The sequence below is a fragment of the Danio rerio genome, chromosome 20 (assembly GCF_049306965.1).
Source record: "Danio rerio strain Tuebingen ecotype United States chromosome 20, GRCz12tu, whole genome shotgun sequence".
NCBI lineage: Eukaryota > Metazoa > Chordata > Actinopteri > Cypriniformes > Danionidae > Danio > Danio rerio.
Window position 1 is genome coordinate 52,919,879 of NC_133195.1, and position 17,622 is coordinate 52,937,500.

The 17,622-nt window shown below is 36.1% G+C and overlaps 2 protein-coding genes across 10 annotated transcripts in view; one reads left to right on the forward strand and one right to left on the reverse strand.

Annotated features, from left to right (window-relative positions):
* Nucleotides 1–12,108, forward strand: part of LOC141379466 (uncharacterized) — a 275,167-nt gene extending 263,059 nt beyond the window's left edge. Inside the window, exon 2 of the mRNA XM_073933765.1 lies at nucleotides 12,082–12,108. The gene's annotated coding sequence lies outside the window, so the exon portion shown is untranslated. The remainder of the gene's footprint in view (nucleotides 1–12,081) is intronic.
* The window catches only part of filip1b (filamin A interacting protein 1b), a 97,416-nt gene that overhangs the window by 26,551 nt on the left and 53,243 nt on the right, over nucleotides 1–17,622 (reverse strand). For all 9 annotated transcript variants that reach the window (XR_012396146.1, XM_073933754.1, XM_073933755.1 and 6 more), the window contains 2 exons: nucleotides 13,377–13,550; nucleotides 10,313–10,491 (listed from right to left, as the gene is read on the reverse strand). Coding sequence is in view for 8 of the 9 variants with exons in the window: in XM_073933754.1 (XP_073789855.1) it covers nucleotides 10,313–10,491; nucleotides 13,377–13,550 (353 nt within the window). In the remaining variant the exon portion in view is untranslated. The remainder of the gene's footprint in view (nucleotides 1–10,312; nucleotides 10,492–13,376; nucleotides 13,551–17,622) is intronic.

Below are 17,622 nucleotides of genomic sequence, written 5' to 3' on the forward strand. Positions count from 1 at the left end.
TTTTTGAGTAGCAAATTTTGCATATTAGCTTGATTGATTATGTGACACTAAAGAAATGATAATGCTGGGAAATCAGCTTTAAAATCACAGGAATAAATTACATTTTAAAATTTATTCTGAAGGCAATAACTATTTTAAATACATTTTTATTATAAATATAAAAATTTATTAAAAACTATTTTATTATTATTTTTTCTGTATTTGGTAACACTTTACAATAAGGTTTCATTAGGTAATCCATTTACTAACGCAAACAATGCATTTATTACAGTATTCATTCATCTTTGTTACTGTTTAATCTTCTTGTCAAAGCTATTAATAGTTAGTTCTTGCTGACTCACACACAGTGCATTAATTAATGTTAACAAGCAGAACTTAAGACTTTAATAATGCATTATTAAATCTTGAGGTATGATTAATAAATGCTGGATTAAGTATTGTTGATTATTCGTTCATGTTAATAAATACATACACTATATACAATATATGCAAACTTACTATAAAGTGTGACCATGCACACTGTAAAGACTGTATACAAGTCAAGCTGGCTACAAATATTAACGTTACGTTGCGTAGCTTGCAGTTGAACACCAATTAACATATTAAAATGAGTTAAAGTAGTATAAAAACGTTTGCAGTGATGACCTTCTACATGCATGCTTCTAAATGCAGGCTTGGTGAGTGTTTCTGTCAAATATTTATCATCTATACGAGAGTTCAAATGAGGAGTGCTTACTTTGCAAACAACATTGGGAAAAGGGTCAAACGGTGTCATTACTGCAGGATGTTTACTATTAAATAGCTGGTGTCTCTCCAATATTGGCACAGGTTTAAGATGACAGCTGGGAAATTCTTCAGAAATGGTCAGATCCACTGTAACATGTGCGGCGAGAGACTTATAAATCATAAATCATGCGAATGGTGATAGAATGACATCATCTTCCTGTGTCTGGTGTAAATGTGCTTGCGATTTAAATTACAGCCTGAATATCAAGAGCACATGAAAACTTCCAGACGTGCTTTTAATTGTTGATTTTTTTTTTCCCAATGCACCTTCTAAGCACGAAACTTTGATGTGTAATGGGATCAGAGTTATATAAATTTGCCTGGCGAATGATTAAACTGATGAAAAAAAAAAAAAATCCCTTACCTCATACCTGTCAACATTGGGATGTGAAAATAAGGGATATGCCCAACATAACAAGTGATTCCCCTCTGTTCATTTGGAGTTGTTTCATTGTAAATAAACAGCTAAATGGTCAGTAAAATGTTTTAAAATGTTTATCAACAAAATAAAAATATACATTAGCAGCAAATACATTAGGAAACAGTTCAGCTTATTAAAATTATTAGCTGGTATAATGAAATAGAATCAAGCTATCAAATCTCATAAGCCGTTTCTTCACAGTATAACTGACACATTCTGATTAAAGAGCAACGAATGGATCTCTCATTTATTAAGATGTTTTATTACATTCAATAAGAGGTGTCACTTTAAAAATGTACATCTCTAATGTTATAATGAAAGCATTCGACTGCTTTCCTAACTTTTTATGCTCATTTAAGACAAAATTTGTTGTGTTTGGGAAAAAAACCCACCAAGACCGACATCTCTATATGTTATTATTATTAATTATGTGTGTATGTCAGTTTAAACACGCATCCAAAAGCCAGACTTTCTCTCCGCTTCAAATCGCGTGTACAGAATCCGTTTGGGAAACAGCGTCTGTTTATCACTATGGAGCACGTCAGCTGACCGTCATGCACCATTATTTGACTGTTTTGAGGATTGTATAGGATGGGCGACGGGACCTGTAATCAAAAGGAAATGGAATTTTTTTTTTCAGTCCTTTTTTTTTTCAATTTAACATCATAAAAACGGTGGACCAATTGGAGCGGTTTTCAGACCAACCGCAACTTGACGTAAGAGTGCGGTCCCCCCGCCCATGGAATTGAATCAAAGTTAATTCAGTGTGCGTGGTTATTAGTCTCGGTGTACAAGCTCGGCACTTTAAACTAGCGCACAATTGGCTGTAAAATTATACAAAGACACATGATTGTGTACTCTCTGCTTAGTCTGTGTCCGAGTTGTACATGTACGACTGAATGCTGATCCTCTCACTCATGTTGCTTCTCTCTGTCTGCCTGTCTGTTGCAAACACAGAGCGGTAGAGCTCTTGGCTCCGCCCCCTTGTTACGTTGGGTGTGAAGTCGAAACTAATTTTCATGTGAAGCAACACACCCCTAAAACACTGACCTTTGTACACGCCCCCAACATGACACGTTTTAACACATTATAATAAAAACATCTGAACTGTGTTTTAAACTGAACCTAAACTGGCACACTCAGAACATAGATATATATATACATTAGATGTTGCCTACCCTGTTGTTGTCTATTGGAAGGAATGCGTCAATAGAGCCGCCATCTTGAAACAGGGTAGCGCTTCTTTGAAATGAATGTGGGACCAAGGTACAGTGGAGGAATGTGGCCATCCAAAGCCAGAGATATACACATATTCACGTATATCTGTGATCGGGAGTTTTCCCGGAGGTCAGTATGCAATTTTTTTTCTAATTACGAAAATTTTAATTTTACATCACTTTTCTACATTGACGGATCAGTGATCGCACTGGCATTCCTGACAAAAAGCTTGAGTTTGTGTGAACAGAAATGTACTATTCACCCTCCCTGTTAAATTGGATCTAGTCCGTGTCCTGAAACACAGCTCCTCTCCTGCTTTCACTTCTCATACTGACGGAGAGAGCGATTCGTTTGTGAATGAATCTCCGTTATGAACGACTCGTTCACGAGCTGACAATAATACAGGTTTCTGGCAGCGCAGCATCTCGTTGTCATATTTCTTTTGCATTGTTTGCTGATTTTATTCAACAAAACTAGCATAAGCCGAGTATTTAATGCGAGTTGGAGCTGCTTTGCCTTATGGTGAATGCAGTAAGTGACTGTATTATCATCAATAACGTTACCTGATTAGCACAAAAGTTCAGAACATACAAAAACAGAAAAAACTTAATCTTACCTATGAAATGTTCTGCCTTTGTGCTTTGTTTTCTTTGTTTGCTCGTTACTACACCCGTAGACGGCGCTAAAGTCCCGCATCTTCACGTAATAACACTGTCCTGACTAGTGCGGTTGAATGACACTTGTCCTGGGAGCACTGTACCAATGTGGCGGCGCTATTGACGCATGCTCAGGGTCCCAATGCGATATCTAGTGTATATATCTAAACCATAATATTAATATTACATCTTAAAAAAGGGGTCAACTATGTGCCCTTTATAATAAGGTGATATGCATTAGGAAAGCACTTGTTTTTCATATTCTTGAAACACGACACATATGTCGATGCTAAAATAATTAATGTCTGGCCTAAATGCCAATCAAAGAACAAAAGTTGTGCTCTTCAGATTTCAGTCGTTCTCAAATGTGGGACTTCCAGAGGAAAATAACAGCAAAGTGTAAATGTGGTGTGAAAGCGAGGGGGGTAATTTGAGGATGTTTCCAGCAGTTTTATATTCCTGACGGGATTCCCCCTCCATCGGGCCTGCTCTCAGTCCCAGGTGGCCTGACCTCACCTGCTGTGAATCTCAGAAATGAGGGAATTATGGAGGAATGTGCAAACACGCAGCCAGGAGAGCAGATCAGCCTGATAAGTGCAGAGTTTACGACTGAACGCTGCCACTGCAATCAACATACAGTTGAAGGCAACATTATTATTAACCCTCCTGTGAAAGTTTAATTCTTTTTTAAACATTTCCCAAGTGACGTTTAACAGAGTGCAGACTTTCACAGTATTTCCTGTTATATATATTTTTTTCTTTTGGAGGACGTCTTGTTTGTTTTAGTCTGGCTGGAATAAAAGATTTAATAAAAAAAAAATAATTAAGGTCATTTTTATTAGCCTCCTTAAGAATAATTTTCTTTCACCGTCCACAGAACAAGCCACTTTATACACCGACTTGCCTAATTACCATTATTTGCCTAATTAACCTAATTAATCTAGTTAAGCCTTTAAACTAGTATAATACTGTGTATACGGTAATCACGCAAAAGACAAAAACTGGTTATGTTGTTCAAAATGTCTTGAGAAAAACTGTTAAACACTTAGGAAATAGTTGAAATTGATTTATTGATTTATTTTATCTTTGCCATGATGACAGTAAATAATATTTGACTAGATATTTTTCAAGACACTTCTATACAGTTTAAAGTGGCATTTAAAGGCTTAGCTAGGTTAACTAGGCAGGTTAGGGTAATTAGGCAAGTTATTGTATAACAATGGTTTGTTCTGTAGACTATTGAAAAATATATAGCTTAAAGGGGCTAATAATTTTGACCTTAAAATGTTTTTTAAAAAATTCAAAACTGCTTTTATTCCAGCCAAAATAAAACAAATAAGACTTTCTTCAGAAAAAAAAATATTATCAGACATACTGTGGAAATTTCCTTGCTCTGTTAAACATCATTTGGAAAATATATAAAAAACAAATAAATTTAAAGGGGGGCTAATAATTCTGACTTCAACTGTGTATAATATAAATACTATTTTACAGATTGGTCATGACTCGAGTTTTACTTACGCAGGTATGGTTTAAAATACAATAAAAAAATATTAAATTAATAGTATTTATAGTGTAATATTATTAATTAATAATAATAATATTAAATACATATATAAAAGAAATAAATTGATGCCACAATGGTGCCTCTTTTACATCACTTTATTATCTTTTAAAAGAAGCCTGAATCATTTCTGGTCAAAAATAAAAAACTTGCTGGTTGAATAAAAGTAACTTTAGAATTTGCCATGGTTATATATAAGAAATATATAAATATAAAAATATACAGAAGAAGTCAGAATTATTTTCTTTTTAAGACACTTCTATACAGCCTAAAGTGACATTTAAAGGCTTAACTAGGTTAATTAGGTTAACTAGGGAGGTTTGGGTAATTAGGCAAGTTATTGTATAACAGTGGTTTGTTCTGAAGACTATCGAAAAATATATTGCTTAAAGGGGTTAATTTTAATCATTTTCACGTTGAAATGGCTATTTAAAAAATGTAAATGGCTTTTATTCCATACAAAATAAAACAATAATAACATATAAACAAATAAGACATTCTCAAAAACAAAAAATATTACAGGAAATACTGTGAAAATTTCCTTGCTCTGTTAAACATAATTTGGAAAATATTTAAAAAAGAAAAATAATACTAATAATTCTGACTTCAACAGTAAATAGGAAATATAAAGACATAACTATCTTAAAATGCACTCACAAAGCACTTTAGAGACAAATGTGGAAATACACTGTACAGTTCAATTCAAACATTGTCATTAATACGTTTAAAATGTTGTTCAGGGTGGCAAACGGGACATCAGGGAAGCATGACTGAGGTCGACTACTATGAGGGTCTTATCAGAAAATCAATGGTCTCTTTGTCTTTATCTGAAATTGTTTGGATTTTGTAGTTATGAGTCACCTGATTTTTCAAAGATAAATGCGTTGCTTGTTTAATACATCATCTGCATGTGCGCAGGTTGTTTTGAGGGAAAAAAAATATTCATTCATTCATTTTCCTTCGGCTTAGTCCAATATTTATTAGAGGTCACCACAGCGAATGAACCACCAACTATTCCAGCATATGTTTTTTACGCAGCGGAAGCCCTTCCAGCAGCAACCCCGTACTGGGAAACACCCATACACACATTCACATGCGCGCGCGCACACACACATACACACACACACACGTTTGTTTTTGTGAATAGTGGAGACATTATTTCCATTCATTTTATACTGTCCAAACCGTATATTATATTGCCCTCACCTCACCTCACCCCACCCTGCCCCTAAACCCGACCATCACAGGAGACTGTGTGCAGCTCTACTCTCTTATTAAACTCACTTAAACTCATCCTGTAGGATTTATAAGCTTTTTGAGAAACGAGGACGTCACCAATGTCCTCATATTTCACCACCTTTTTGTAATACCTGTCATACCCATGTCCTGATACAGATTTGTGTCCTGATATGTCACAAAAACAAGTACACACACACACATTAAATATCATTGCGAATTAAAAGAACTATTTAATAATAAATGTACTTCTGTGAATCTAAGCTGCATATTCATCATCATTACTCCAGTCTTCAATGCCACAGGATCCTTTAATAATCATTCTGATATGGTGAGCTGATGCTCAAGAAACACTTCTGGCGCTTCATGTACGAAGACTTGCGCTGAATTAATACTAAAACATTGTGTCAGACAAAGTTTTAAATGTGCATACGCAGTAAAAAGATCAGGGGCGTCATGTATCAACGCTGCGTACGCACAAAAACTTTGCGTACGCCAGGTTTCACGCTCAGAATCGCTCACGTTTGGATTTACTAACAATGAACTGAACGTGGGAATGTGCGCAGCTTCACGGCAGCTTTCTGGCAGGCGTACGCACATTTTTTGTGCGTGTCTGTTTTATTTCCATTGGCGACTCCTAGAGGCAGTTGTGTTAAATTCTTCTCTACAAAGTGTCTGAGCCTTGCAATGGCAGCTGTATGAGACAGGTTCATATAGTAGGTATGTAAGATTTCCATACCATACAGTTGAGTAGCCAAACATTAAAGCACAGTTTGCAGCGGTCGCCTGTTTTCCCAATGTAATCTGAGCTATCTACTGCACGCACATTGCTATAAAGACACTATCTGAAGATAAATTTGCATGCGTGAATCAGAAACATTTCCATTCAATAAATGTGCAAATAAAATATGATGCACAAACTTATTAATGATTCCTACTTGTCTTTCTCGTGATAAATAGTGGGCAAAATCTGATATGTAGCGGGAAAAAAAGAAGAAAGAATTCATCAGACGCTGGATTCGAACCGAGTTTGTGCTCGAACGAGTCAGTATATGATCATATGCTTCTTATGAGGTGCGCCACTGAGACTGCTAAGGGTACTGCAACAGTTTACAGATATAAACCACACTATTTCTTTTTTAAATGCACTCAGTGCGATGTTCAGACCCAACTGTGTTAACCGTATCAGCTAAACTCTCCCACTCTATTTTTTTCTTTTGTTGTTAATTCCGGAGAACAAACTTGCAAATAACACCGCTTTTCTCCGTTCTACCTCCGAAAGCAGCACCTCCAATTCACATTCTGTTCAAAGTTTCTCTTTTTGTTTGATTTTGCCGTTGCTTTTTCGTTGGGTTTTGCCATTAGCATAGTCATTAGCATATTCATACGGGGGAGGAGGCAGGGAGGGGTTTTGTGCTCGTGCATGTTGCGCTCAGTTTCACGTTCATTCGGATGTACAAAAGAATATGCGTGAGATTCGGCGTACGCAGTGTTTCATACATCTGAATTTTTTTCTGCGTACGCACATTTACAGCTTTGTGCGTACGCAATGTTTTAGTAAGATTTCCACGCAAGTCTTCGTACATGAGGCCCCAGATGTATGAAACACTGCGTACGCAGAATCCCACGCATATTCTCTTTGTACATCCGACTTAATGTGAAATTGAGCGCACATGCACGAATGCAAAACCCCTCTCTGCCTCCTACCCCGTATGAATATGCTAATGACTCCACTTTGGCAAAACCAAACAAAAAAGCAATGGCAAAAGCAAGCAAGAAGAGAAACTACACAGAGTGTGAATTGGAGGTGCTCCTATCAGAGGTAGACCGGAGAAAAACTGTGTTATTTACAAGCTTGTCCTCTGGAATTAATAACAAAAGAAACAAATAGAGTGGGAGAGTTTAGCTGTTGTGGTTAACGCAGTGGGGTCTGAACATCGCACTGTGAGTGAATTAAAAAAGAAATGGTCTGATGTAAAGGTGCAGGTTAAGTAGAGAACAGCGGCGCACAGTCAAAGTGTGGAGCGAACAGGCGGAGGAACAGGGGATGCTGAACTAACACCCTTTGAGGAGAGAGTTGCCTCAATTGTGGGTGACACTTTACTGTCTGGAGTAGTATCTGTGTCTGTGGGAGACACAGATGTATTAGAGGAACACTTTGTTAGGGTGGTATAGCAGCACCCCTCCGCTCTTATCAAGGCAGCGCCACCATCATTTCAGCTTGCCAATCGCCCGCTGACCGAGTGCGAGAGTGGGCATCATTGTGTCTGCGCTCTTGGTTAGTTTTGTGGGTTGTTCAGGGGGGTTAACAGCCAAGTCTTTAATGGATAACAGCGATCTCCTGATGTGCAGTTAAATAATTATGCTCAATAAAAAAAATTAAAATAAATAAAACTTGTGGGGGAAACCGGAGCACCCGGAGGAAACCCACGCAAATACAGGGAGACCCTTCAAACTCAACACAGAAACGCCAACTGACCCAGCCGAGGCTCGAACCAGTGACCTTCTTTCTGTGAGGCGACAGCACTACCTACTGCGTCACCCTTATCCGTTTTTCTTTATGGGATATTTGGTAAATGAAGTAAAATAATAAATAAAAGCATGACTCTTTCACCATCATGATGTATGAAGTAAAATTATTTAACAGTATTAATATATGCGGTAAAAACATTTTGTAAAATAAATAAAACATTGGGTTTTCTTGAGTTTAAACTTTCTTTAAAGAGAAGTAATACTTAAATGATTAAAAGTGACATTAAAGCCATTTATAATTTTACTTATAGAAAAAAAAACATTTTAGAAATGATAACAATATACTATAAATATAATATTTCATTTTAGCTAGTCATCAAAGCAGCATTTCTCATTAACATTTAACGTAAATAAGTATTAAAATAGCAAAAACTGATCAAATTTAATAGACAGTATGCACTACCCGACAAAACCTATTCAAGTTAGGAACAACGGTAACACTTTAGAATAACTATCCGTTATAACTAGTTAATAGACCATTAATAAACTGTTAGTTAACAAGTTATAAATGACTTGTTAAATAAAAGTTAATAGTTTGTTAATTATTTATAATTGTGCCTTATAGATGGCTAATAGATAACTTACAAGCTGTTAGTTAACAAGTTGTAAATGACTTATCTATATTTTAATGATTTATAACTATACCTAATAAATTAGTAATAGATCATGAACAAGCGGTTAGTAAATAACTTAATAAAGACTTGTTAAGTATCAGTTAATAGTGTATATATGATATTGGGACGTTATTCTAAAGTTGCAGCTGTTTTTAATTGATTAACTGTTAGTAAATTAGAATAACGTCCCAATAACATGCTTAAGCTAATAATTAACGCCTAACTAATATATTTACTCACACTTTAGTAATAGATCACACTCCGCCTCGCCTCGCAAAAAATACACACTCAGGCGCCGTTTACACTAATACGTCTTAGTATTAAAATGGCATTTTAGAACGAAAATGATCCACATCCACACCATGTTTTACCTAGCAATTCTGAACAGCCCTCCGTCTGCTGAAAACACACATCACGTGACCACACACAGCGCCACACACACACACGCAGCCACACACACTGTCATGCGCTCGTCTGAGCTCCAGAAGAGCAGTGCACGTCAGACAGTTTATCAAGGATGTACCGCTGGATGGCGCCTCACTATAGTTGTTAAACGTTGTGTCTCTATCTAACGACTCTTCGGCCTTTTGAATCTATCAGGTAGCGTGTCACAGCGTCAGTACAGCGCTTGAGTCTTTCACTTTCACACTTGTACTTAGTAGTTTTAGTGAAAACCTCAGATACTGTTGGTTGTGCAGCTTTTTTGCCGACCAACCTCCCACAGAAAAAGTGATTGACAGGTGGTAATTTGCATGCAACTTACCTTTATTTATTTATGATTTGTTTATGGGTAAAACTAAGACCATGCGGGTCAGGTAGTTGAAACGGTGGGCTACAAATAATGAATTCATTATGAATTAATTAATTATTTATAAATAATTACTTCACCACAGCCTATATGCCTATATGCCAGGGGTGGCCAACCCTGTTCCTGGAGAGCCACCGTCCTGCAGATTTCAGTTGCTACCCATATCAAACACACCTGAACCAATTAATTAGGACCTGAACACAACGTGATAATTACAGGCAGGTGTGTTTGATATGGGTAGCAACTGAAATTTGCAGGAAGGTGGCTCTCCAGGAACAGGGTTGGCCACCCCTGCTATATGCCATCGTCCATCGTTTCACATTAGACATCGTAATAATGCCAAATTGGTCGACATTGACCAACCCTACTTCATTTGGGACACGCAGAAAAAGATCCAGTCATTATTTTCCAACAATTATGAGCACATTTTCCTCTTTTGACATTAATTGTTTCCCTATGTTAAGCGGGTGTCCTCACCTCTCTCTCTCCTGCTCCAGCAGGTTGGTGAAATCGTCACTTTTGTTCATGAAGTCGACGTGTTTGCGCTTCTCGTTGTCCAGGTCGGTGACGGTGCGGCGGTGGCATTTCTCTGCCAACAGCAGCTGCTCCAGCATCCGTCTGTACGTCTCTCTGTGCTTCTCCTCCAGACGGTCCAGCTGAAAACACACAATCCCCACTAATCCTTTCACCTTTCACAATGATGTGTCATAATCTGCACTGTAAACACAGCTCTAAATGATTTAGAAATTAAATATATAGTTATTTGCCCTCCTGTGAATTTCCTTTTCGTTTTCAAATATTTCCCAAATGATGTTTAATTAACTGAACAAGGAATTTTTCGCAGTATTTCCGATAATATTTTTTCTTCTGGAGAAAGTCTTATTTGTTTTATTTTGGCTAGAATAAAAGCAGTTTTTAATTTTTAAAAGCCATTTTAGGGGCAGTATTATTAGCCCTCTTATGCAATATTTGTTTCGATTGCCTACAGAACAAACCAGTTATACATTGACTTGCCTAATTACCTTAACCTGCCTAATTAACCTTGTTAAGCCTTTAAATGTGACTTTAAGCTGAATACTAGTATCTTGAAATATAGCTAGTAAAACATTATTTACTGTCTAGTAAAATATTAATTACTATTGCTCTTCAGTGTTTGGACTCTCAGTAATGATTTAAACCACACTGAACTGAGCTAAACTGAACTGAACTTAAACACTGAAAACTGAACTACCCTGATCCAGTTACTATGACCATTTATGTGAAGCTGCTTTGACACAATCTAAATTGTAAAAGCGCTGTACAAATATAGCTGAACTGAATTGAACTGTCATCATGGCAAAGATAAAAGAAATCAATTATTTGAAATGAGTTATTCTTTAGAGAAATTGGGGGGGAAATACAGGAGGGCTAAAATTTTTGCCTACTGTATCATATATTTTTTAAAAATAAGCTTATGGAGGACAAAAAGGCGTCAAAAAGGTATTCTAGTGCTGTCAAACCATTAAGTATGATTAATCACTTGTAAAATAATAATTTTCTACATAACGTGTGTGCTGTGCAAATTTATCATAAATACATAAATAAATAATCATAAATACATTTCATAAATAAATGCATATTGTGTACAGTTGTAGTCAGAATTATTAGCCCCCCTGCATTATAATCCCGTTAATTTTTCCCCCCAATTTCTGTTTAACGGAGAGAAGATTTTTTTTCAGCACATTTCTAAACATACTAGTTTTAATAACTCATTTCTAATAACTGATTTATTTTATCTTTGCCATGATGACAGTACATAATATTTGACTAGATATTCTTCAAGACACTTCTATACAGCTTAAAGTGACATTTAAAGGCTTAACTAGGTTAGCTAGGCAGGTTAGGGTAATTAGGCAAGGTATTGTATAACGATGGTTTGTTCTGTAGACTATGGAAAATATATAGCTTAAAGCTAATATATAGCTTAATAATTTAAACCTTATAATGTTTTTTTTTATTTTATTTTTTTTTTTTATAAAAACTGCTTTTATTCTAGCGGAAACAAAACAAATAAGACTTTCTCCTGAAGAAAACAATATTATCAGACAAATGCAATTAATGTAATTTAAATGCAATAAGTCATGATGAATTTAATCCTTTAAATTACATTTATTTAAACTACATAAATTACGTTTACATAATGCCACTATATACGTATATCCACTTCACTTCACTTCACTTCACTTCACTTCCTAAGCTGCAATTGCCTCTTTGAATATCACACTAATTGTACAAAAAAAAAAAAAAAAAAAAAAAAAAAAAAAAAAAACTACTAACACTTCCCTTCTTAGACTTTACAGACCTGAAACTTGCCTTTAGTACTTATTCATTGTTGCTCTTGGTTGTGTAAATTGCTTCCTTGTCCTCATTTGTAAGTCGCTTTGGATAAAAGCGTCTGCTAAATGACTAAATGTAAATGTAAATGTAAATGTATATTAAGGAAACAGAAGTAATTATTTGCTCCTGAATAAAATACTGAGAAAAGAATGGCAAAATACTGTAAATGTCTATAAAAATGTTAACCCTTTTACATGCACTCTAAGAAACACGTGTGACTAGTTTCTTGAAGTACATTGTTTTTTAATTAGTTTGATTAATTAATTAATTTATTTTTTTAGTTTTAATGATAAAGCAAAAGGTCACCCTGCTGAAAAAAAAATCGGCCAGGCTGGTTTTAGAGGGGTTTTGGCCATTTCCAGGCTGGTTTCCAGCCATTTCCAGCCTGGTCTTAGCTGGTCAGGCTGGAAAATGACCAGCTAAATCCAGCTTGACCTGGTTTAAGCTGGATATAGCTGGTTTTGGCTGGGCTCACAGCCTGGCTAGGCTGGTCAAGCTGGTTTTAGCTGGTCATCTCCCAGCCTGACCACCTAAGACCAGGCTGGAAATGGCTGGAAACCAGCCTGGAAATGACCAAAACCCCTCTAAAACCAGCCTGGTCTACCAGCTAAAACCAGCCAACCAGCCTAGGCTGGTTTAAGCTGTTTTTTTCAGCAGGGCAGGGTTTCCAAAAACCATCGTTAGCCAACAAAGGCCGCAAGTTCCGCCATTACAAACATAGTTTATTAATTAACAGTTAATTTAGTTAATAAATCCATCGTTCCAGCGAATATTCGCAAACTGCATGGCAAACTTAATAACTAACATGGATCAAATGTTAGATCTACGGCAGAGCAACTACAACACTCGTTACAACAACGTTCTTTTCCCAAATGATGCATCGTATTATGATAGTTCAGCCGCGAGCCATGTTATTGTTTGGGAAACCACCCCAGGTGATTACAATATCTGTTAAAGGGTTAAATAGTTACAATTCTGAAGAACTGCCAAGCAAACGGAAGTTTGTTAACAATAAATGCATGACGTTTTGCTTTAATGGCACTGAGATATTGCAGTTTTTAATGGGTTTCAATGAAGGCTTTTTGGTCTTGAAGGTCCAACAGTTAAAAAAACAATCAAATTAAGCAGGCAGAATGTTCACAAGTATGCAGATGCATTGGTTCACCTCGATCATGGGAATTTCATAGACGTCGTCTCTGCTGGTGTCGCTGCTGCTCATCAGACTGTCTCTCTGCAGAGCCTGAAGAGCTTTAGCTGGAGCTGCGGAGCCGTAATGAGCCTCCAGAACCGCAGGTCTCGCTCGCTCGGACTGAAGCATCTGGATAATGTCTTCACGCGCCTGAAGGAGACCATCACCGAATTATTGTATGTACCAGACAGTATGTTTCTGCTGGTTTTAGCAAAGTGAGAGACATGATGCAGCTCACACATTATTAAAACCCAACATCACATATGGTACACTCTAACGAATGTGTTTTATTACTTCTAAAATGAGTAATTTCAACACAAATCCAGATTAAGATCCAGTTATCTTCTGTGAAATTAGGTTTTTTAAATATATATTTCCCAAGTCCTGTTACACATTTTTTAAACATAATAGTTTTGGTAATTAACTTCTAATAATGAGTTTGCATGTTCTCCCCGTGTTGGCATGGGTTTTTCTGGGTGCTCCGGTATCCACCACAGTCCAAACACACGCATTATAGGTAATATGGATTAACTAAATCCCATAGTGTATGAGAGTGTATGGGTGTTTCCCAGTTCTGGGCTGCGGCTGGAAGGGAGTCCACTAGGTAAAATGTACATGCTGGAATAGTTGGTGGTTCATTCCACTGTGGCGAATGAATGAATGATTGGGATGATTCTGTAGAGGAGAATCTGCTTAAAATCTAATAAATAATCTAAAAGCAGAGATAAATACCGTTTAATATCGTAAATACCGTTTAGTAATCCAGTACAGAAACTGAATAATAAAAATAATTCATTAAAATAAATGGTTATTAATGTTACGAATGGTACAATTTCTTTTACCTGAATAAATGTTGTTGTTTTTTTTATCCAGACTCATTGCATATCTTGTGATGCGACTACTGCGAATGATCCCGTTTCAATATCGATGCTGAAACGATCTATTGTGCAGCCCTATTTCCAACATTCTTCAAAATAACTTCTTTTGTGTTCAACAGACACAATAAACTCAAAAAAGGTTTGGAGTAGGTGAAGTCGGAGTAAATGATGACCTAATTTTTCGTGAGCAAAGTTTTGGCTGGACTATGCTTTTAAAAATGAATTAAATAAATAAATAATAAATTAAAACAGCTTATTCCAGCTAATCTCAAGAAAATGAGGAATAAAATCTCCCATGAAAATGTCTATTCTCTGTTGGACAGCACTTGGGAAATCTTTAAAAAATAATTAACATTTCACAGAAGGCCTGATAATTTTGCCTTGAACTGTATATGTATAGTATTTTATTACTAATATTGCTTAAAAAAAAGACGACACAAAAACTTCCTTAAGCATTTGTCATTTGCTGAATCATAAAAAAACATTTATTTAAATAAATAAATAAATAAATAAATAAATAAATAAATAAATAAATAAATAAATAAATAAAATAAATAAATAAATTCCCAGAGATGGGTTGCGGCTGGAAGGGCATCCGCTGCATAAAAACTTGCTGGATAAATTCACGGTTCATTCCGCTGTGGCGACCCTGGATTAATAAAGGGATTAAGCCAACAAGAAAATGAATGAATGAATAAATAAATAAAAATGTAGATTTGCAGAGGTTTTCCATCACACTATTTAGCAAACCCCTATATTCTCTCAGTAGTCCAGCAGGGGGCGCTGTGTGTCTACAAACCCAGAACAGATGCTTCCTTATACGGGAGATGAACGTCTATATTACTTACCATTGGAAAACCTGTAACGCTAAAGTGGTCACGTGAAGCATACCTTAGCCAATCAAATAGCGGCTTTTAGTCTCCTTCCCAGCTTTTTAAGCTGATTTCAGGTTAGCCTTCAATGGGCTTTGCTGATACTTATTCAGAACAGAACAGATCTTACTACTAAATGTGATTTCTGCATGCACAGAATATCACAATCCAACAATACATACAGTATATGAAAACTCTGAAAAGTGTAAGAGTAATGTATTTTGTGAAAAATATTCACAATAAAACATTTTTGAACACTAAATCACCTTTAGGCCACCACAGGGGCGCAGTTGGTTGCACAATCACCTCACAGCAAGAAGCGGCCACACGGGGAGAACATGCAAACTCCACACAGAAATGCCAACTGACCCAGCCGAGACTCAAACCAGTGACCTTCTTGCTGTGAGGTGATCGTGCTACCCCACCATGAAGCCCTAAAGGTGATTTAGTATTTAAAAATGCTTTATTTTGAACATATTTTTAAAAATAAATTGCTCTTACACTTCGTATTTTCAGATTTTTCATAGTATATGTATCAACTCCACTACTTTTACCATAAATCGACATATTAATCATTTGGTAGAGGCTGATATTTGAGAAATTATGGGATGTGTTAAAAAAATGCATTGAGTGTGTTAACTAGCGGCATTAGGAGTTAAGAAATGCAATCCCAACATTTATTTCTTGGTGGGGTAGTTAAAGGGTTAAGATGCATTTTCAGCATCATTACGCCAGATGTCACAAGATCTTTCAGAAATCATCTTAAGAAGCTGATTTGCTGCTTAGGAAACATTTATTATTAACAACAATAATATTAAAACAGTTCCTGCTTCATATTTTTGGTGTAAAACCTTTTTTCAGCCCTATTTTGATTTGATTTTAAATGAATTCAATCAGAAATCTTTCATTGAATACATTATTTGTGCAATATTCACTGGTGAATTTCACAAAAAATAATTACCTGGAAACCGGTAACACATTAAATGTAAAAGGTGGAAGTAGTAAGACTCAAACTATGTTTTCTTCAGAGTATATACAGGAATCAGAGAGTGAAATTCAATACATTTTAAGACCTTTTTTAAGACTCTTTTCATACATTTTGAGACTTTATAACCCCTTTGGGTTTCAACCGTAAACACTGGAGAGATTTTAACTTATATTTACTAAATATTAACGTGAGAAATTAGTCCAAAACTAAAACATTATTCATATACTCAATACAAATCTATTAAATCCAAATAATTCAGCAAGTTGGCCCCTATAGAACAACATAATTAACAGCAGCGATGCCTTGGTTACTGCAGTAAACAAAGCAGCGTGATGTCAAATCCAGTAGGATTTCATTGACGTCATAAACTACACAGCATCTGGATATTCACAGATTTAATTCAGGCAAACTTTAGTGTTACGTCCCAGGACGTATTTGTTTCTGTTTTGTATTTTCTTTCTTTCTTTCTTTCTCTTTTTTTTTTGAGATAATGAACGTCACCTGCTGTCACTTATGAACCACTCAGTGATTGGAGGACGAGTGAAGTCGTGGGCATTTAAGCAGCATGTCTCCAATGGATCCGTGTGTTTTTGTGTGTGTGGAGGCTCTTTTGTGAGACTTTAAGAATATGCTTTGTTTAATCCTTTAAGCATTATTTGTTGATTAGGAGCTTGAATTTGTTAACGTTCTGTTGATGCTGTTGACCATCTCATACAGCCTTTGTCTCAACTAGTGGTGGGCAAAGCGAGGCTTCGTGAAACACTGAAACTATCGAAGCAAATGTGTCGAAGCTTCGAAACGTTTCGAAACACCACTCTACGGTGACACCTAGTGGTCATTTTATTTGTATTTCACTGAAACAGCTTCAGCAAAGAACAGTTGAGCAAATTGAGGTATCAAACCCCACTTTGTAGCCTAGAATCTGAAAATGGTTTAGTCGAGCGGTTAGAGTTTGTGACTACCATGCGGGAATAATGGGTTCGAATCCAGCCTGACACAATTGTTTTGAAATGCTTTAATACCAGTTGGTAATGCTTTGTTATTGTATCGTTTTGTTTCAACATTGCTCTGACATCTGAATAAACAACTTGTAGATAAATTTGTATTGTTTTGTTCATAAAACAGGGTTGTTACTAGATCAGATACAGTTGTGGCCAGAAGTTAACAATAATTATTTATATTATTAATTAAATTTCCCATTGTATTTTATTAACGTCTATCCAAAACCTAAACCCATCACAGTACTGTGAAAATATGAATTATTGTTTTACAGTGTTACAAAAATGATGCTAAAATGATGTTAAACAGTAACGGTACTAGTCGAGATTCGAACGCAAAATAAATTTGAAATACAGTACCATAGTGCACACGCACGGTCCACTAGGCCATACAAGACAGAGTCATAATAAAGATCATGCCAGTCAAATGCAAATTCTCCGGGTCTTGAAACGCCTCTGAAATGATCGATGCTTTGAATCGCTTTT